Source organism: Macaca fascicularis, chromosome 14, assembly GCF_037993035.2.
Source record: "Macaca fascicularis isolate 582-1 chromosome 14, T2T-MFA8v1.1".
Lineage (NCBI taxonomy): Eukaryota > Metazoa > Chordata > Mammalia > Primates > Cercopithecidae > Macaca > Macaca fascicularis.
Genome location: NC_088388.1, coordinates 10,813,633 through 10,835,643, shown reverse-complemented (window position 1 = coordinate 10,835,643; position 22,011 = coordinate 10,813,633). Strand labels below are relative to the sequence as shown.

Genomic DNA, 22,011 nt, shown 5'->3' with positions numbered 1-22,011 from the left:
CAAAGGTAGCCAATGGGAAAGTTGAGTTAGCCGGCGAACTGAGCCTATCAGATTATCTCCTGGGGGTGGCGCTGGGAGCGTGGACCCGCAGACAGACCGCAGGGAAAGAATCTGAGCAGATGTGGGAGGAGAAGAGCAGGCAGGAATGTGGGTCAGAGACTTGGGGATCATGGCAAGCAGACGCGGTGAGGAAGCAGGAGTGCCAAGGAGATGGAAGCAACAAGGCGGAGGTAAGACATGTAGAGCAGAGGAAAATAATGGAAATTTTAGTAAGATTGGCAAGCACCTATACTAAATTTCCTGATAGCCAAGGACTTTTTTTTTTCAACTCGGCTGAGCATCTACAGACTCCAGCTGCTGATTCTCAGAGGCCATCCCAGATCTAGTTCCAGGCCAAGAGTCCCAGCTGTCTGCTGGTTTCTATTCTTGTGTATTACGTCTGTCTGTCTCCCTTCCGCCTCACATGTCTTCTGACGACAAGAAACGCCCTCTAGTTGAGATAACTGGAGCTGGACCCTGCTTGCTGCAATGCAAAGAACACAGCATGCAAAAAGAAAGTGAAAGAAAACCCTGACCGGGAAGAGAGCCCGGTTGTTCCCTGAACAGAATTCACACCAGGCAGTTCTTGCTGCATTTCCCCCAATAAAATCCTCCCTCGTTGTACTTTATTTTATTCTGTGAAAATAAGCCTTATTATAAATCACAATGAAATCCACAAACCAAACCCCAAACTCTAGCAGAACAAGATCCCCTCGATGTATAAAGTCATCGCTGACAGGACAGTCTTTTTCAGTTATTGCTTTTGTCGCTTGTTTCTTGAGAACATGACTCCAATAAGGCCCATGGCTGCCAAGCCCATTCCTGCGACGCTTGCAGCGATGACGACATCTCTAACCTGCAACAAAGAGGAGGGTGGGTCAGACTCTGCCTCAGGATTCAGAGTACAGGCTGCATATTCAGCAGGAACATTCAGCTCGGGGTACCTCACATGCCCCTTGGCCTCCCTGGCCAAACTAAGGAGTCAACAAACATTGGTAGGGAAGAGGGGAGGAGAGAGCTGGATGGGGAAAGAATTCGTGACTAGAGCCAGCTGGACTGAAATTTACATGGAACCAAAGATGGAAAACTGGATTCACCATGTGGGTATTTGAAGCATATAAATCCTCAGAGCGTGGCTGTGGAAAGGACAGGGAGCTGATGCAAGGATGGTCAAGATCTTGGCTGGCCAATGGGGAGCTCTAGAAGCAAAGGTGGAGTCAGGGAGGAATTGTTATTGAGTAGCAGTAGCCTATGACCTCCATAAGAGCAAGGAACTCCGCTGTCTTGTTCATCGCTGTATCCCCAGTGCTTGGTCCTGCCAGGCATGGAGGATGGAGGTACTCTTCACATGTTCTTAAATAAATGACTCAACTATAGATAGTAGTGATGTTATACTTAGAATTATTAGGATATCTGACTTGTTTGTAGGAGGAAAAAAAGGGTTTCAAAAGTAGAAGTAAATTCCTGGGTAAAAATTGAATATATGTCCAATTTTACTGCCTCCTGAAACTCAACTAAAAGTAAACTAAGGCATTTGTTTAAGGCATAATTCCACAAGAATTCAGAAAACACTAAATCCTAAGGCAGCAGTGGAAAAAACTGAGGATAAACCCTAATTATACAAAAGAATACTCCAAAAGGATCACATATTAAACCCAGGTGCCTCTGGAAGTGGGAAAGAATGAAAGAGAGCTTTAGCCGGTCCCTGAACCTCCTCCCTGACCCCCAACAGAAATCTGAAAGTTTATTCTCTGCAGAGGGTACAACAGAAGGCTTAGGGGCCTAGAAACCTAGAAGCACATGTGAGAATGTGGGTATCATACCACAAACAAGAGACTGAGACTGTAAAGATGCTAAATGTGAGACTCCCAGACCTCCTACCCCTCTCTGTTCCCAGAACTTTACCCTCCACACAAGAGTCCAGAAGACTTTTCTGGGGAATCTGGCCCAAATGTAAATAACTGGGAATTCCCAAACAGCCCACCCAGATCATCCTGCAGTGAAACTCAAAGTCAGCAAGCCACTGCCCCTTGCCCACCTCCACTCACTCAGAGCTCCATCCAGTAGCAAACCCCCACTTTTTTTTTTGACAAACTGAAAACTGTTCAGCAAACAGTATGAAAGAGGTGAGATGCTCAGCTGGGTACAGTGGCTCACGCCTGTAATCCCAGCACTTTGGGAGGCCGAGACGGGCGGATCACGAGGTCAGGGGATCAAGACCATCCTGGCTAACACGGTGAAACCCCGTCTCTACTAAAAAATACAAAAAACTAGCCGGGCAAGGTGGCGGGTGCCTGTAGTCCCAGCTACTCGGGAGGCTGAGAAAGGAGAATGGCGTAAACCCGGGAGGCGGAGCTTGCAGTGAGCTGAGATCCGGCCACTGCACTCCAGCCTGGGCGACAGAGCGAGACTCCGTCTCAAAAAAAAAAAAAAAAAAACCTGAAAAAACAAAACTATAAATATAAGAAAGGTGGCTTTACACAAGTACCATTTGACAGAAATGTTATTTGTAATTTCTCATGGAAAAAAAGAACTGTTTAAGATGCTTTAAGGATTCTAAAATAAAAAGAACCAATACATATTTAGCTTAACAAATTTAAGAGGAGAAATTGTATTTAGATGTAATTTTAAAACCTAGGGCACACAACATTTAACCAACAGACCTTGTTTTTAGGATATAATTTATTAACTATTTTAGTTTACACTAAGTAATATGAATTGGTTTTCTTTGAATTCAACTGAACATGATGGTTGCAAGTGCACTTTTTTTTTTTTTTTTTTTGAGACTGAGTTTTGCTCTTATTTCCCAGGCTGGAGTGCAGTGGCACAATCTCGGCTCACAGCAATCTCCACCTTCCAGTTTCCAGCGATTCTCCTGTCTCGGCCTCCCAAGTAGCTGGGATTACAGGTGCCCGCCACCACACCTGGCTAATTTTTGTATTTTTAGTACAGACGGGGTTTTACCATGTTGGCCAGACTGCTCTCGAACTCCTGACCTTGTGATTCACCCGCCTCGGTCTCCCAAAGTGCTGGGATTACAGGCGTGAGCCACCACGCCCCGCCCGGCAAGCGCACCTTTAATCATGAGCATACAACCAACATACCAAACATCTGAAGAAGGCCTCTAAAATTGAAGACAAAAACAAATAGCAATCTGGAGAAACGGAAACCATATCTAGGGAAGAAAACATCCTTTTAAAAACCATCATTAGATTGCTTCTCGGCCTTTTGGCTAAGATCGAGTGTAAAACTTACCATTGGAGAATAAGACAGCATATTGCATCCAATAAATAAGAACATGGTACTATAAAAAATAATGGAATACTGAGAAAATAAAAATGGTTCATAGAAAATAAAAATATGACAGAAATAACAAACTCAATAGAAAGGTTGAGTTAAGGAAATCTCTCAAAAGGAATAGCAAAAAAATAAAGAAATAGAAACCAAAGTAAAAAACAACAACAACAAAACAATCTGGCCGGGTGCAGTGGCTCACGCCTGTAATCCCAGCACTTTGGGAGGCCAAGGCAGGCGGATTGCTTGAGCTCAGGAGTTCGAGACCAGCCTGGTCAACATAGTGAAACCCCATCTCTACAAAAAATACAAGAAATTAGCCAGGCATGGTGGTGGGCACCTGTAATCCCAGCTACTTGGGAGACTGAGGCAGGAGAATCATTAGAGCCCAGAAGGCAGAGGTTGCAGTGTGAGATTGTGCTGCTGCACTCCAGCCCAGACAACAGAGCAAGACTCAGTCTCAAAAGAAAAAAGAAAAAAAAAAGAAAAAAAGAAATAGTGCTCTGAGTCCCATCTTAATGGATAAAAGTAGACCTACACAAAGGCACATTACTATGAAATTTTAGAAGATTGTGTAAAGATATTACAACATTTAGAGCAGGGAGAAAAACAGGAAATGGAGAAAAGATCAGGAATCAGGATGGCTTCAGACTTCTCAAAAGCAATTCTGGAAGCAAGAAGACAATGGAGCAATGCCTCCAAAACTCTGAAGTGAAACCATTTCCAACCTGGAATTCTATACCCAGACGAAGTATCAAATCGAGTGAGAGGGTAAAATGACAAGTAATTCAGACATACACGGTCTCAAAGAATTGACCTCCCATGCATCCTTTTACAGAAAGCTGCTGAAAATGGTTCCCCCAAAACAGGGGAGCAAATGGAAAAAGCAGAAGATGTGAGCTAGAGAAAATGGGCCTTCTAGTACTAGAGACACTGCATGGGAATCTCCCCAGAATGACAGTGAAGGGAGATCCCAGGATAACAGCTTAGTACCAGGTATAAAGAATAACTGGTAGGCAGAATAATAAGCCCCAAAAGGTGTCCATGTCCTGATTTCAGGAATCTATGAATGTATCATGCTACATGGCAAGTGAGAATTAAGGTTACAGATGGAATTAAGGCTGCTAATCAATTTACCTCAAAATAGGGAAATTACCGGCCTGGCGCAGTGGCTCACGCCTGTAATCCCAGCACTTTGGGAGGCCAAGGAAGGTGGATCACGAGGTTAGGAGTTCAAGACCAGCCTGGCCAATATGGTGAAACCCCATCTCTACTAAAAATACAAAAATTAGCCAGGCGTGGTGGCGGGTGTGTGTAATCCCAGCTACTCAGGAGGCTGAGGTAGGAGAATCGCTTGAACCCAGGAGGCAGAGGTTGCGGTGAGCCGAGATCATGCCACTGCACTCCAGCCTGGGCTACAGAGCAAGACTCTGTCTCAAAAAAATAAAAACAAAAGAAAAGAGGAAATTATCCTAGATTATTCAGGTGGGCCCAATATAATTACAAAGTTCCTTAAAATGTAGAAGACAGACTGAAGAGTCAGTGTCACAGTGATGCAATATAAGACTCAACCAGCCATTGCTCTAGCTTTGAAGATAGATGGGGACTATACACCAAGGAATGCCAGTAAGCTCTAGAAGTTGGAAAAGGCAAGAAAATTGATTCTCTCCTACAGACACCAGAAAAGAATGTCAATGCTTTGATTTTAGCCCAGTGAAACTCATTTTAACTCATTTTAGACTTCTGGCCCACAGAACTGTTGCTAATAAATTGTGGAGTCTTAAGCCACTAACTTTGTAGTTATTTGTTACAGCAGCAATAGGAAAATAATGCACTTATCAATCCAGATTGGAGCATTGTGACTTCAGAGCCCAGCATGTTGAGGACTGCCATAACCATCATCCTCTCCCACTGTGCTGTGTTTCTAACCTAAAGCAACTTCCGGAGGATATGGTCTACCTAAATAAGAGAAAGAGCAAAGAAACAGAAAACTAAGAGATCACAGAATCAGAGAACGCAATCCAAGAGAAGGAAAGGAAATCCCAAGGATGACAGCAAAGGCGAGTCCAGGATGACAGCCATGCAATTGGCCAAGGAGCAACCAGCACAGAAGGAAGAAGGGCCATCCCTGGGATAGATGTGTCCAAGCAAAATAAACAAAACCTGGTAGATTACTTGATGTGATTTTCCTCGTGGAGAACTGTACCGAGAGCTAATTGGATCGTGTGGGAAGAATTGACAATAGATACAAAGAAAACTCAGCAATGAAAGGAAGTAGTAATTATCATCAAGAAGAAAGAACTCCCTCCACCTCCCTTCCCAAACAGAAAGGAAACTATCACAATATACCACAACACTGGGCTGTGAGTTTTGCCATCATGAGTTCTGGCTGCTGACAGATCAGTTCTGGGCACCTTGGGTTAATTACACTGCTGTGTTTCCTGAGGTTAACGACAGCTATGTGTTTCCTGACATCAAACACGTTTATGGCCCAGATAAGCCTCAGTAGCATCAAGATACATATATATTTTTAACCCTGAAGATCTCCAACTCTTCTCAACATTGGTCACATATAAGTTTTAACAGATGGCCAGGCACAGCCATGCTTCTAATCCCAGCACTTTGGGAGGCCGAGGCATGCGGATGATGAGGTCAGGAGTTCGAGACCAGCCTGATCAACATGGTGAAACCTCGTCTCTACTAAACATACAAAAATCAGCTGGGTGTGGTGGCAGGCACCTGTAATCCCAGCTACTCAGGAGGCTGAGGCAGGAGAATAGCTTGAACCCGGGAGACAGTGGTTGCAGTGAGCCGAGATTATGCCACTGCACTCCAGCCTGGGCAACAGACAGAGTGAGACTCCATCTCAAAAAAAATAAATAAATAAAGTAGTTTTAACAGACAGAATTCATGATGACCAGATGACCAAAGTTTGGATGGAGCTACCAACCTAAGGTTTGACTGCTGATAAATCTTTAAATGTTCCTCTAAAAGATAATTAGGCATGGTTTTGTGGCAGCCATGGTTCTGTTGGGTTAACTTGCTAGGGAGCCTGCATAAAATCACTTGTATCCAGCATTTTCCTGGCTAAACTCTGTGTCAGGGTAGGAGAAATAGTTTGCAGATAACGGAGGAGGAATAATATGTCCCTAGTTCTTTATAGAACCTCATGGTGTGAAAACAAATGCTGATGCAACTGGTTCATACAAAAGATACTTTGTCAAGGAAAACAACAATAACCTCATTGTTTGTAGTCATGCTTTGTCAATAGTCAAAGAGTATGATTAAACGCAAGACTGTTGGAAGCTAGTAGTCCTAATAGCGCAAACTTTCTGGGAAAACCTGTCTCTCCAAGAGTCAGTGCTACCTTCAGATGCCATTGATCATTTTCGTGCTGCAGACTGAAAGTCCAGCTGCTGTGTTATTACTACAGGATTTGTGATCATGAAAATGGGCTACCTGGTGTGTGTCACGGGTCTTAAATCAGGATATTGTGAAAGAGAAAAGCTGTCTCTCATTAGAAATAGGAAGAAGACTAGTTGTTTTTTTTTTTTTTTTTTTAAGTGGGCAAACAAATTCTACCAGACTACAGACATTTATACATTTATATTACAAAGCTCTTCTGAGTTAAGCCCTGATTTAGGGAAATCTGAATCATTTCTAGAAAAAAGAAAGTGCTAATGTGCTGCTTTCACTTTCAACAACGTTATAGGGTGGATTAAAGAAGAAGTGGCGACTGTAGTGTTATTCTGAAAGCAATGGAATTTAGACTGTTCGAGGTCACGATATAAGAATGGTTATGAAATAGTTGTATATTTTCCAACAGTGAACAAGTATACAAAAAATAATAAATAAATCATTTTAAAAGAAATAAAATATTTGTATAGGAATTCAGTTTCATTTACAGTAATTTCAAAATAATACCCCACAATTTATCCAGATTTATGTTATATATATATATATATATATGTATATATGGCCACCAGACACATCTTCAATTTCTTTTTACCTTAATATTTTCTCTCACTCAGACTAGACTTCATTGTGAGTATAGCTTCTGGTTGCTTTTTTTTTTTTTTTAAGTACTATTCAATATGAAAGCTTCTTTACAAGATCCTACTAAAATATAACTTTTTTGAAACCTAAATATTTTTAGGTAGGTGGAAAGTAAGAGAATCTTTTTTAAGAATATTCTTAGGCATATAAAGCATAACTTACATTTTAGTTTAAATTCATTGTTTCCCTTTCTTCTCGGGAAATTTGATTGATCATAAATATTCTTTTGAAGGAAAATCTAGTCTGCTTCAAAGAGCTCAGCACGAATAAACATAATGACTGATCAGATTCTTTAAAACAAAAATATCCTTGGCCGGGAGCAGTGGCTCACGCCTGTAATCCCAGCACTTTGGGAGGCTGAGACGGGCGGATCACGAGGTCAGGAGATCAAGACCATCCTGGCTAACACCGTGAAACCCCGTCTATACTGAAAATAGAAAAAAATTAGCCGGGCGTGGTGGCAGGCACCTGTAGTGCCAGCTTCTAGGGAGGCTGAGGCAGGAGAATGGCGTGAACCCAGGAGGCGGCAGAGCTTGCAGTGAGCGGAGATTGCACCACTGCACTCCAGCCTGGGCGACAGAGCAAGACTCCGTCTCAAAAAATATATATATATATCCTCACGAGTTAAATGAAAAGGAAAGTCACTGCACTGACAATGCTTACAAAGAAAAATACTGGTGGACATTTTCCCGTTTGTACTAAATCTATCATCTCTAGCAAGATGGGGCATGCATCAAAGTTCTTTTTTTTGTTTTGTTTTGTTTTGGGGGGGACGGAGTTTTGCTCTTGTTGCCCACCTGGAATGCAATGGCGTGATCTCGGCTCGCTGCAACCTCCACCTCCTGGGTTCAAGTGATTCTCCTGCCTCAGCCTCCCGAGTAGCTGGTACTACGGGTGCACACCACCACGCCCAGCTCATTTTTGTATTTTTAGTAGAAACGGGGTTTCACCATGTTGGCCAGGATGGTCTCGATCTCTTGACCTCGTAATCCACCCGCCTCGGCCTCTCAAAGTCTTGGGATTACAGGCGTGAGCCACTGTGCCCGGCCAGAAGTTCTATGTTAATTTGACTCGCAGCATGTGTCAGTGATCATTACTCACCTAAGTCACTAGTTCTCAACTGGAGACAGTTTTTCCCTATGGGGGGAATTTGGCAACATCTACAGACATTTTTGGTTCTTACATCTGGCTATGGGATGCTGCTGGTATCTAGTGTGTAGAGGCCAGGGATGCTGCTAAACATCCTACAGTGCACAGGACAGGACACGACAATGAAGAATTATCTGGCCCATAATGTCACTAGTGCTGAGGCTGAGAAACCCCCATTCTAGACCAAGAAATGAAAGAGGAAATCTTTAGAAGCAGTAGAGATGGCACCTCTGTTTGTGTTGTAGAATATTCTGGGTTCATTTTCTGTGATGGGATCACGTAGAATTGTTCATGGTGTTTCATTGTTGGTTATCATTGTTTTGCCTCTTTCAAGTGAATGGGTAGATGGGTAGGGCCAAAGTCACAGGAAGAAAAGTGTGATGTGTTCAATTTGTATTGTTTCATTTTGCAAGGGTTAAATTATTGTTAACAAAAAGAATAATGGTATAAAACATTTCTTATTTTACTATCTCAAGATTTGGAATTTTATTTAATTACTCTAAATAGCATTTGTGGCCAGGCACAGTGGCTCACACCTATAATTCTAGCACTTTGGGAGGCTGAGGCAGGAGGGCTGCTAGAGCTCAGGAGTTTAAGACCAGCCCAGACAACAAAGTGAGACCCTGTCTCTACAAAAAATACAAAAATCGGGCCGGGCACAGTGGCTCAAGCCTGTAATCCCAGCACTTTGGGAGGCCGAGACGGGCGGATCACGAGGTCAGGAGATCAAGACCTTCCTGGCTAACACGGTGAAACCCCGTCTCTACTAAAAAATACAAAAAAAAAAACTAGCCGGGCGAGGTGGCAGGCGTCTGTAGTCCCAGCTACTCAGGAGGCTGAGGCAGGAGAATGGCGTGAACCCGGGAGGCGGAGCTTGCAGTGAGCTGAGATCCGGCCACTGCACTCCAGCCTGGGCCACAGAGCGAGACTCCATCTCAAAAAAAAAAAAAAAAAAAATACAAAAATCAGCCGGGCATGGTGATGTGCACCCGTAGTCCTAGCTACTTGGTGTGTGTGCGTGTGTGTGTATGTGTGTGTGTGTGTGTTTGAGACAGAGTCTCGCTCTGTTGCCCAGGCTAGAGTGCAGTGGTGCAATCTTGGCTCACCGCAACCTCCACCTCCAGAGTTCAAGCAATTCTCCTGCCTCAACCTCCTGAGTAATTGGGACTACAGGTGCCCGCAATCATGCCCAGCTAATTTTCGTATTTTTAGTAGAGACAGGGTTTCACCATGTTGGCCAGGATGGTCTCAAACTCCTGGCCTCAAGTGATCTGCACACCTCAGGCTCACAAAGTGCTGGAATTACAGGTGTGAGCCACTGCACCTGGCCTAGTCCTAGCTACTTGGGAAGCTGAGGTGGGAGGATCACTTGAGCCTGGGAGGTTGAGGCAGTAGTGAGCTGAGGTTGTGGCACTGCACTCCAGCCTGGGTAACAGAGGAAGACCCTTCTCTAAAAAAATTAAAATTAAAAATAGCATTTGTTCCTAATGACAATGTAGTTTACTAATTATGTAACAATTTTGTGTTGACAAAAAAATGTCTACTTATATAAACTTGTGGACCTCTTTTTTTTCTTTTGAGATGGAATCTTGCTCTGTTGTGCAGTGGTGCAATCTCAGTCCACTGCAACCTCTGCCTCCCCAGTTCAATCGATTCTCCTGCCTTAGCCTCCGTAGTAGCTGGGATTACAGGTGCCCGCCATCACGGCCAGCTAATTTTTGTATTTTTAGTAGAGATGAGGTTTCACCATCTTGGCCACTGTGGTCTTGAACTCCTGACCTTAGGTGATCTACCCGCCTCGGCCTCCCGAAGTGCTGGGATTACAAGCGTGAGCCACTACGCCTGGTCAGACCCATTGTTTATTCTATTAACAACTGCTGAAAGAATAACTAAATGAGATGATTAGGATATATTTTGTAAACCTACCAAATATGCTTAATGTAGCACTCTGAATTTCAAAAAGCATCTTATTGATTCCCAGGGTTGTCTTGTACTCTGTATTTGGAGTTTCTTGCTGCATAGGAGCATGAGTTTTACCATGAGTAAGTAAAAACCTCATAATGCAAGATTACCAATGATGAAACTCAATTTTTTTATCATGTTTCCCTTTCTTATGCTAATATTGTCACTGCTACTTCAAAAAAAAAAAAAAAAAACTTCTATTATACCTAAATTTGTCAATAAATGTTCACTTTCAAATTTAAAAGATACATAAATGGGCCAGGCACAGTGGCTCACACCTGTAATCTCAGCACTTTGGGAGGCAGAAACAGGCAGATCACTTGAGGTCAGGAATTCCAGACCAGCCTGGCCAATATGGGGAAACCCCACCAGCCTGGCCAATATGGGGAAACCCCATCTCTAATAAAAATACAAAAATTACCCAGGTGTGGTGGCCCATGCCTGTAGTCCCAGCCGCTCTGGAGGCTGAGACAGGAGAACCACGTGAACCCAGAAGGTGGAGGCTACAGTGAGCCAACATCGCACCACTGTGCTCTAGCCTGGGCGACAAAACGAGACTCTGTCTTAATAAATAAATAAAAAGGTACATAAATGGAAAACAAGAGAGAGAAGATAAGAAAATCAGCGGAGCAGTCTAGGGGGTCCAACAGTCTAATAATAGGAATGCCAGAGAACACAAAACGGAAAATTTCCCAGAACTAAAGAAACTGAGTTTCCAAATTGACAGGAGTCATTGAGTACCTGGCACAATACTGAAAATAGACCTGTGCAAGGTAATAAAATTTCAGAACACTGAGGATGAAGAGAAGATTCTATACGGTTCTGAAAAGAAATAATCGATCACATACAAAGGATCAAAAATCAGAACAGCTTCAGACTTCTCTACCACAGTGGCAAAAACTAGATGACAATAAACCAATGCCTTTAAAATTCTGAAAAAAAATACTGTTTCTAACCTAAAATTCCATACCCAGCCTTAATCAAATGTGAGGATAAAATGAAGATATTTTCAGGCATGCGAGATCTTGTTTTGTTTGTTTTTTGTTTCTTGGTTTTTTGTTTTGTTTTGTTTAGACCAAGTCTCACTCTGTCACCCAGGCTGGAGTACAGTGGCGTGATCTCAGCTCAGCTCACTGCAACAACCTCTGCCTCCTGGGTTCAAGCAATTCTTGTGCCTCAGCCTCTCGAGTAGCTGGGATTACAGGCACATGCCACCATGCCTGCCTAGGGATCTTTTTCAAATGTACCATTTCTCAGTAAACTATTAGGGGAAGTAGTCTACCAAAACAAGGGCATAAACCAAAAAAGAGAAAGATGTGAACTACAGAGGATAAAAGCATTAATACAGCAGGGAACCAGAAGGAATTTCTAGGATGCTAGTAAAAAGAGATACCAAGATGACAGCCATGCCTCATCAAGTGTGACTCAAGAGACAAATGTGGCCGGGCACAGTGGCTTATGTCTATAATCCTAGCACTTTGGGAGGCTGAGGCATTAGGATCATTTGAGCTCAGGAGTTCAAGACCAGCCTTGGCAACAGAGTGAGACCTCGTCTCTGTTTTTTTTGAGACTGGGTCTCGCTCTGTTGCCTAGGCTGGAGTGCAATGGTGCGATCTTGGCTCACTGCAACCTCTGCCTCCCGGGTTCAAGTGATTATCTTGCCTCAGTCTCCCGAGTAGCTGGGATTACAGATACTCACCACCACGCCTGGCCAATTTTTTTTTTTTTTTTTTTTTTTTTTTGAGACGGAGTCTCGCTCCATTGCCCAGACTGGAGTGCAGTGGTGCCATATCGGCTCACTACAAGCTCCACCTCCTGGGTTCACGCCATTCTTCTGCCTCAGCCTCCCAAGTAGCTGAGACCACAGGTACCCACCACCATGTCTGGCTACGTTTTTGTATTTTTAGTAGAGACAGGGTTTCACCATGTTAGCCAGGATGGTCGTGATCTCCTGACCTCATGATCCGCCCACTTTGGCCTCCCAAAGTGCTGGGATTACAGGCGTGAGCCACCACGCCCGGCCTTTGTATTTTTAGTGGAGACGGGGTTTCACCATGTTGGCCAGGCTGGTCTCAAACTCCTGACCACAAGTGGTCTGCCTGCTTCAGTCTCCCAAAGTGCTGGGATTACAGGCGTGAGCCACTGTGACCAGCCTAAAATAAAATTGTTTTAAGAAAAGAAAAACAAGAGACAAATGTTTTGAAGACTGTTATCCCCAAGAGATAGATGTGGTAAGTGCCACTATCCCCTGGTCTCCTGCTTTCATTGCATCACCTTTTGAAACCTGCCAATATTCGGGCACTAACGAACTTCTCATGGCCTTGCCCACTGATTCCCCAGAAGAAAGCTCTTATCAACTCTCGGGGAAGTTGAAGCCAGACCATGACCGACAGACTGCAGTCTTCACAAACATTGGCAATACTGCCCTTTCTTTACCTAGTTAGCTATGTACCACCTACTCAATTTCTAAGTTGATCACCTTTAACATTCACATATAACTAGTTGTTGAACATTAATAACCCAGCTGATTGAAAAAAAGGTAAGAGGATACCCGTTTAAAGGTAACAAATATCTCACTGTAGACAGGTATAGGAGCTGCCTAACAAACTTGAGGGTTGGTGTAGTAAGCACAGCTGGTTATCAGCAGTGTGAAGAGAGTAAGAGTGATTCCTACAGGTGGTGTTGGTCAATGTCTTCCCATTCAAGTCGCTGTGGACTACAGAGGCCAGTGGACCAGGCACTGGATGAACCAAGCAAAAAAAAAAAAAAAGAGGATAATTATGACTATTTTTACTACTACAATGTATTCAGTGAATTTTTTGAGTCAGCACTGTGCTGAGAATAAACATGCTCTTATTTAATTCACATGGTAATCCTCCAAGATGAGTATTATCATTCGTACTTTACCAAAGTGTAGGGAGCTGGACTAACTCTCCTGAGGTCAGACAGCCGGCAAAAGGCAGAGACCAGGTCCAGCCCACGTTGGCCTGACTCCAGGAGCCCATGCTTTTAACCACCACACTGACCAGGAAAGAAGAAATTGGATCTCAAAAATAATAATAATAAAAGTGAACAGCCTGATGGATCTTAACCTAATCATTCACTGAAAAAAATACATGTCCTTTTGTATCAACAGCCATGTAAGAACCTTCCCAATGTTCTTTTCACCTATGCAAAAAAAAAAAAAAAAAAAAGATGGAAGTGGCTGCAAGGGAGGGGGAAGAAGTGCAAGAAAATGGGAGGAGAAAACGAGATTGAAAGGAGAGGAATGACAAAAATAAAATCAAGTAAATGAACAAAACTGCATCCCCTAGTGTCTCCCAGATTCACCCTTAGGGTTCAGCCAAGCTGAAGACAGTGCTGTTTAGAAGCATGATCCGGCTATGCCACACAGACCTGGGCTTCAAATCCCAGCTCTGCGAATTATCTGCACAGGAAAAGACAGGTACCAGGTCTGGAGACTCAACAAAGATTTTTTTGATGAAACGAATGGCTGTAGACAAGTTACTTAAGCTCAGTTTCCCAATCTGTAAGGTAGTGGGTCCTAAAACCTGCCTTTAGGGCTGGGAGGGCCATCTCAGGGACACGTGGCTAGGGAGGGCTTGGTAACAGGAATGAATATCATGTCTGTGACTCCCTTCCTTGGCCACTCACCCCCGGCCCCGACTACACTGATCTGCCAACTTGCCTCTTTCCCCACCCTTGTCCCCACTCCAACTGTGACATCCTTAAGGGCAGTAATTCTGTCTCTGCTACTTTGTCTTGTTCATGCTTCCATAGCCATGCCCAGCCTCCGTCAGCTGAGGGAATGGTCTTGTTCCTGGGAAAGGCCACATGGGCGGAGGACGCACCTGGTCACTGCGGGCGACTCCATAGCGCAGCTCGTTCACAAAGTGCTCGCAGTTCTCGCTGGTCAGCTTGTAGAGCACCTCCTGCCCCACCAGCTCCTCCGCCCGCTGGATGATTTTGCTATAGGGCAGCGGTGAGTACTTGTCATCATGTTTGTTGTTGACCTGGTACTTGTCACTCCCGGCCACATCATACAGCAATTCCTTCTTCACGATGGCCTTGTCAGTCAGGGCAGACATGACACTGGCTGCACCCGCTCCTGCAACCTCACCTGCAGATCCACAAAGAGGAAACGGATTGGTTCTGGGAAGGGCCACAGAGGCTCAGAGATGGCCCCCAGCAGGGTATCTGCCTTTGGCTCCATCCACGTAGGATAAGCAACATGTGGAAGGGTCAGATGCGTGGCTGTGGGCCTTGGGGGAAGGTGTGTGCCCATAATCCCAGCTACTCAGGAGGCTGAGGCAAGAGAATCGCTTGAACCTGGGAGGTGTAGGTTGCAGTGAGTCCAGATTGCACCACTGCACTCCAGCCTAGGCAACAGAGCGAGACTCTGTCTCAAAAAAAAAAAAAAGATAAAAATAAAACATTCCAGAAGGCCAGGCGTGGTGGCTCACACCTGTAATCCCAGCACTTTGGGAGGCTAAGGCGGGCAGATCACTTAAGGTCAGGAGTTTGAGATCAGCCTGGCCAACATGGTGAAATACCATCTCTACTAAAAATACAAAACTTAGCTGGGCGTGGTGGCACACGCCTGTAATCCCAGCTACTCCAGAGGCTGAGGCAGGAGACTCGCTTAAACCCAGGAGGCAGAGGTTGCAGTGAGCCAAGATCATGCCACTGCACTCCAGCCTGGGCCACAGAGCAAGACTCCGCCTCAGAAAAAAAAAAAAAAAAAAAAAAAAGAGGGTCTATAACAGTTCTATTCATAGCAGTCAAAACCTGCAATGAGTCTGATGTCAGAAAAATGGATGCTAAATTGTGGCATATTCATATAACGGAAAATACACAGCAGTGAAAAAGATCTCCTGCTACTCACAGCAGCATGGATGACTCACATGGGCATGATGTTTGCTAAAAGAAGCCAGACACAAAAGAGTGTGGGCCGTGTGATACCTCTTCCATGAAGTTCTAGAACAGGCAAACCTCATCTACGGCAGGAAAAGCTAGAATGATGGTTGCCTGGGCGAGGGGTGCAGAGGGGATATTGTAGAAGCACGAGAGAACCTTTCAGGGTAAGTGGCACAGTGGGAATGTTCTAGTTGTTGATCTGGGACATTGTTACATAGATGGATTTTTTTTTTTTTTAATTCACTGACTGTATACTTTACTATGCTTGTACATTTTACAATATTTATGTTATACCCCAGTTTAAGTTAAAGGCTTAAGAGAAGGGTGAGGAGTTCTCACGAGAGTTCTCCAAGTTAAGTATTCATATCCTCAGTTTGCAAAAAAGGAAACCAAGGCTGAAGAATGGAAACTGGATTCATAACCAGTCTCTCTGCCAAACACCCGCACTCTTCCCAGGAGCTTTACGCTTAAGAGTTGAGTGTGTTGCGGCCGGGCGCGGTGGCTCACGCCTGGAATCCCAGCACTTTGGGAGGCCAAGGTGGGTAGATCACAAGGTCAGGAGATCGAGACCATCCTGCCTAACACAGTGAAACCCCATCTCTACTAAAAATACAAAAAATTAGTCCGGTGTGGTGCCAGGCACCTGTGGTCCCAGCTACTCAGGAGGCTGAGGCAGGAGAATGGTGTGAACCCGGGAGGCAGAGCTTGCAGTGAGCTGAGATCATGCCACTGCACTCCAGCCTGGGCAACAGAGTGAGACTCTGTCAAAAAAAAATTTTTGTTTGAGTGTGTTGCATACAAAGTCACAGCATAAAAAAAATCAAAGCAGAGCTCCCTCCTCAGATACCACCTCGGTCCCTCTAAAGCAGCGGTCCCCAACCTTTTTAGCATCAGGGGCAGGTTTTGTGGAAGACAATTTTTCCATGGACTAGGCAGGGGGGAGGGATGGTTTGGGGATGATTCAAGCACATGACGTTTATTGTGCACTTTATTTCTATTATTATTACATTGTAATATATAACGAAATAATCATACAACTCACCATAATGCAGAATCAGTAGGAGCCCTGAGCTTGTTTTCCTGCAACTAGACAGTCCCTTCTGGGGTGATGTGTGACAGTGACAGATCATCAGGCATTAGATTCTCATAAGGAGTGATATGGTTTGGCTCTGTATCCCCACCCAAATCTCATGTTGAACTGTAATCCCCACATGTCAGGGGAGGGACTATGTGGGAGGTGATTGAATCATGAGCAAGATTTCCCTCATGTTGTTCTCATGATAATGAGCGAGATTTCCCTCATGTTGTTCTCATGATAATGAGTGAGTTCTCACAAGATCTGATGGTTTAAAAGTGTGGCACTTCGGATGCGGTGGCTCATGCCTGTCATCCCAGCACTTTGGGAGACTGAGGCAGGTGGATCTCCTGAGGTCCAGAGTTCAAGACCAGCCTGACCAATATGATGAAAATCCATCTCTACTAAAAATAGAAAAATTAGTCGGGTGTGGTGGCAGGTGCCTGTAATCCCAGCTACTCGGGAGGCTGAGACAGGAGAATCACTTGAACCCGGGAGGTGGAGTTTGCAGTGAGCTGAGATTGTACCATTGCACTCCAGCCTGGGCAACAAGAGCAAAACTCTGTCTAAAAAAAAAAAAAAGTGTGGTACTCCCCTGCCTCCCAACACCGTGTAAGACCTGCCTTGCTTCCCCTTCACCTTCTGCCATAATGGTAAGTTTCCCAAGGCCTCCCCAACCATGCAGAATTGTGAGTCAATTAAACCTCCTTTCAGTCTCAGGTAGTTCTTTATAGCAGTATGAAAACAGATAAATACAAGGAGTGTGCAACCTAGATTCCTTGCGTGTGCAGTTCATAGTAGGGTTCATGATCCTATGGGAATCTAATGCCGCTGCTGATCTGACAGGAGGCGGAGCTCAGGCGGTAATGCAAGCGATGGGGAGCAGCTGTAAATACAGATGAGTTTCGCTCACTTGCCCGCCACTCACCTCCTGCTCTGCAGCTCAGTTCCTAACCAGTACCAGTCCGGGGCCTGGAGGTTGGGGACCCCTGCTCTAAAGAACCCCCTGAGGTTCCAAGGAGCAGCCCTTGAAAACCAGTGCCCCACACCAAACTGCCCCACATCAAACTTCTTGTAACACTTAGAGACAGCTGCCAGTTGGGAAGCAAGAAGAATGTTGGGGTCACTTGTTACCCACAGTTCCCCATTCCCTCTCTTCCCAGTCCCTGGGGCCCATCACAGTGGAGGTCCTGTGTGTTCTTACTTGGAGGGGCCAGGTGAACCACATATCCATCGCCAACATAGATGGCCCAGTGTCTGTAGAAAGGGCGAAAAATCTCAATCAGGTCTCCAGGCTTAGGCTCCGGCTGCAAAACCAAGAACAGGGCTATTAGAGGCAGCATGAGATCATGGAACCCGGGCAGGGCTCATTGAGGAAGGTGCAGCTGAGTACTCCCCAGCTATCAGCTCAGCAGAACGTATGTCCTGAGCCCTGCTCTGCCAGGTCCAATGTCAGTCCAACTTCACAAGCTTGTGACCCAGACCTGCAGGCACCATGGGCCTGCCCTCTGTCAATACAAATTGCCAAGTGCAAACCTAAAAGGTTTCTTCATGAGCTGGAGTCTCTGCCTTATTATTTCTAGGAATATTATTTATTGAACTCTTACTCTAAGCCAAGCACTCCACTCCGTGTTTTACAAGATGGCTCAATAAATCCACACAACCATCCAATGATGAACCCCATTTTATGGATGAGGAAAATCAAGGCCTAGAAATGCAAAGGAATTTGTGCAAAGACACATGGCTCATGAGTGACTTGGCCAGGACTGAACGCCCAGCTGGCTGATTCCCAGCCCAGTTTGACCATTCGGGAAACACTACCAGTTATGTGACTAGAGCTGCCCACCTGGGGTCCATGCCAGAGGCTGAGGGATCTGGAGGGCAACCCACAGACACTCCCCAACACCTGGCCTGGGCCTAATGGAGAATTGGTGTCAGTCTCCGGCAGTAATGTCCCCGGGCTGCTCAGCCTGATGCTAAGGTGTGTGCGTGCACATTAAACGAGTATGTGTGTGAGGATAGATGTGTGAGTGTGAGACTGCGTGTGAGTGTGAGTTTGCATATGTGAGAAGGGGAAGGTAGGGAGGGTGCGGTAAATGCTCTCACCCTGTTAGGGGAGCATGGAGCAGAGTTTGAGAAAACTTCAGAGAGGTTCAAGATCGCATCCATTCAACATTATCCACGTCCCAGCATCAGACCCTGCACTAAGTGCTGGGGGAGGGGGAGTTCCGATTCTCACCAGAATCGGGGTAACGACCTTCTCTGGTCCAGGCCAACCTTTAAACTCTTCTAATGAACCAGGCGCGGTGGCTCACGCCTGTAATCCCAGCACTTTGGGAGACCGAGGCAGGCAGATCACAAGGTCAGGAGATCGAGACCATCCTGGCTAACACAGTGAAACCCCGTCTCTACTAAAAATACAAAAACAATTAGCCAGGCGTGGTGTCGGGCAACTGTAGTCCCAGCTACTCAGAAGGCTGAGACAGGAGAATGGCGTGAACCCGGGAGGCGGAGCTTGCAGTGAGCCGAGATAGTGCCACTGCACTCCAGCCTGGGTGACAGAGCGAGACTCCGTCTCAAAATAAAAAATAAAAAATAAAACCCTTTGATAAGCAAAGAAATCAACCTTTTAGAACACCTAGAGACAGAGCCCATCAGAGGCTGGTTCTGTCCCCTCATCCTTTGCTGGAGTCTTCAGCCACCGTCAGAGCTAAACTGCCCTCAGCACAGTGAAGATATGGGGTAGGGGCTCTGGCTTGCTTGCACACAGGGGTAGATCCATAGGGCTCTGCCCGTATCTCACCACCAAGCTCGGTGGGCCTACCAGAGACATTCCATCAAGGATGAAGGATGGGGAGGACTCATCCTTGGATGACCTCCCCTGGGCACAGATGTTGAGCAGTGGGTAATAGCCAATCACAACTCTACAATGCCTATGAAGGAGGGTCAAGGGCCAGTTTGCTTATTATTTCACAGAAACATTAAAACTACAAATGGGTAGCATGTGTGGCAGGAAATTTTACAGATAAATCATGTTCTTTTGTTGCAGTAAATATAATTTCTTTTCCAAAATAGAAGGCACCCAGTTCTTACTGAGAACCTATTTCAGAACAATGGACAATGGTCACGATTTATGAATCCCATGGTTTTCCAGGGGGGAAAAAAAGAGTATTAATTGTTTGGTCAGAGTTTGGGGATTCAAGAATCCCCGAAAAGAAATTTAAACAGGAATCTCCCCAAACAGAAAAGGACATGAAGACTGGGTGGGTTCCCATCCCCGAGGGAGCCTGCAGGTTGGAAAAGGAGATGGTGTAGACATCAGTAAGACCATGTTGAGTAATGAGCAGCCGGTGGTGCGCAGCGCCAAAGAGCTCACCTGCCCCATATAAGTACTAATGAGAGGAGCCCTCACATAGAACATGCCGCCTTTTTTTTTTTTTTTCCTTTTTGAAACAGGATCTCACTCTGTTGCTCAGGCTGGGGTGCAGTGGCATGATCATGGCTCACTGCAGCCTCAACCTCCCCAGGCTCAGGTCATCTTCCCACCTCAGCCTCCCAAATAGTTGGGAGCACAGGTGCACACCACCATGCCTGGCTAATTTTTACATATTTTTAGTAGAGATAGGGTTTTGCCTTGCTGCCCAGGCTGGTCTCAAACTCCTGGGCTCAAGGGATCCTCCCACCTTGGCCTCCCAAAGTGCTGGGATTACAGGCGTGTGCCATCACACCCGGCCTCATGCTGCATATTTTAAAACAGAAGTTATTACAATGACAAAAAATAATTTAAAATATTATAATGGTTCAGGCAAAAAAAGTATTCCGTTATCCACAAAGGAAGAGCAAAAAAGTCATACCCAAAAAGTCACATGCTGTATGATTCCATCTATATGTCATTCCAGAACAGGCATAACTATTGCACAGAAAAGTGATCCATGATTCTCACAGGGGTTGAGGAGAGGGACTGACTAGCAAGAGGCATGAGGGAATTTCAGGGGTAAAATTTCTATACTCTTCTACATCTTTGTTTTTGTTTGTTTGTTTGTTTTTTGTTTTGTTTGAGACAGTCGCGCTCTGTCACCCAGGCTGGAGTGCAGTGGCGCGATCTCAGCTCACTGCAACCTCCGCCTCCCGGGTTCAAGCGATTCTCCTGCCTCAGCCTTCCAAGTAGCTGGGACTACAGGCATGCACCACCATGCCTGGCTAATTTTTTGTATTTTTAGTACAGACGGGGTTTTACCATGTTGGCCAGGCTGGTCTTGAATTCCCAGCCTCAGGTGATCCACCCGCCTCAGCCTCCCAAAGTTCTGGGATTACAGGCGTGAGCCACCACGCCCAGCCTACTCCTCTACATCCTGATTGTGGCAACCATTCTGCAATTACAAGTGTTCATTAAGACTCACAGAAGTAAACACTGAAAGGGTAAATTATAACTTAATTTTTTTAAGAAAGTAAATTTTAAAAATAAATAAAAATTAAACAAAAAAAATTTTTTTTTTTTTTTTTTTTTTGAGACAGAGTCTCGCTCTTTTGCCCAGGCTGGAGTGCAGTGGTGCGATCTCGGCTCACTGCAAGCTCCGCCTCCCAGGTTCATGCCATTCCTCTGCCTCAGCCCCCGGAGTAGCTGGGACTACAGGCACCCGCCACCATGCCCGGCTAATTTTGTTTTTGTATTTTTAGTAGAGACGGGGGTTTCACCATGTTAGCCAGGATGGTCTCGAACTCCTGACCTCATGATCTGCCCGCCTCGGCCTCCCAAAGTGCTGGGATTACAGACGTGAACCAACGCGCCTGACCAAAGTAAAACAAAAAAAATTAAATAATTTTAAAATATGTATTTACAGTTTGGAAGGAAAAAAGCTGTAATTTTTTTTTTTTTTTTTTTTTTTGACACTCAGCCAAGTTACCTATTCTTTGTAAGGGCAAGAGAGACATATTCCCACATTCAACACATAATTATGCTCAAGCTCAACACATAATTTCACTCAAGACAACTTCTTTTTGAAAATGAAGTAAAAGACAGTGGGCCCACCTATGGAGCCCTACACACTAGTTAATGTTCACTTGGCAACTTGGATATTTTTAAAAGACACGGCTGAGTGGGAAAATGGGGATGAGCTCTGTAACACAATGCCACTTATATAAATTAAAGATACACAGCCAGGCACAATGGCTTCCACCTGTAATCCCAGCACTTTGGGAGGCCAAGGCAGGTGGATCACCTGAGGTCAGGAGTTCAAGATCAGCCTGGCCAACATGATGAAGCCCTGCCTCCACCAAAAATACAAAAATTAGCCAGACGTGGTGGCGTGCGTGCACCAGTAATCCCAGCTATTCGAGAGGCTGAGGCTGGAGAACCTCTTGAACCCAGGAGGTGGGGGTTGCAGCAAGCAGAGATCGCACCATCGCACTCCAGCCTGGGCAACAGAGTGAAACTCTGTCTCGAACAAAAGGGGACCAGGCACAGTGGCTCATGCCTGTAATCCCAGCCCTTTGGGAGGCCGAGGCAGGCAGATCACTTG

General features: G+C 45.2%; 1 protein-coding gene across 3 annotated transcripts in view; it reads right to left on the bottom strand.

Annotated features, from left to right (window-relative positions):
• Positions 1-625: 625 nt before the first annotated feature.
• The window catches only part of PLAAT3 (phospholipase A and acyltransferase 3), a 33,713-nt gene continuing 12,327 nt past the window's right edge, over positions 626-22,011 (bottom strand). For 2 of the 3 annotated variants that reach the window (XM_065528040.2, XM_065528041.2), the window contains 4 exons: positions 21,188-21,280; positions 17,697-17,799; positions 14,352-14,620; positions 626-895 (listed from right to left, as the gene is read on the bottom strand). In XM_065528040.2, the coding sequence (XP_065384112.1) occupies positions 794-895; positions 14,352-14,620; positions 17,697-17,799; positions 21,188-21,190 (477 nt within the window). In that variant the 5' untranslated portion in view covers positions 21,191-21,280 and the 3' untranslated portion in view covers positions 626-793. The remainder of the gene's footprint in view (positions 896-14,351; positions 14,621-17,696; positions 17,800-21,187; positions 21,281-22,011) is intronic. The other variant, XM_005577512.5, reaches the window with a different exon arrangement.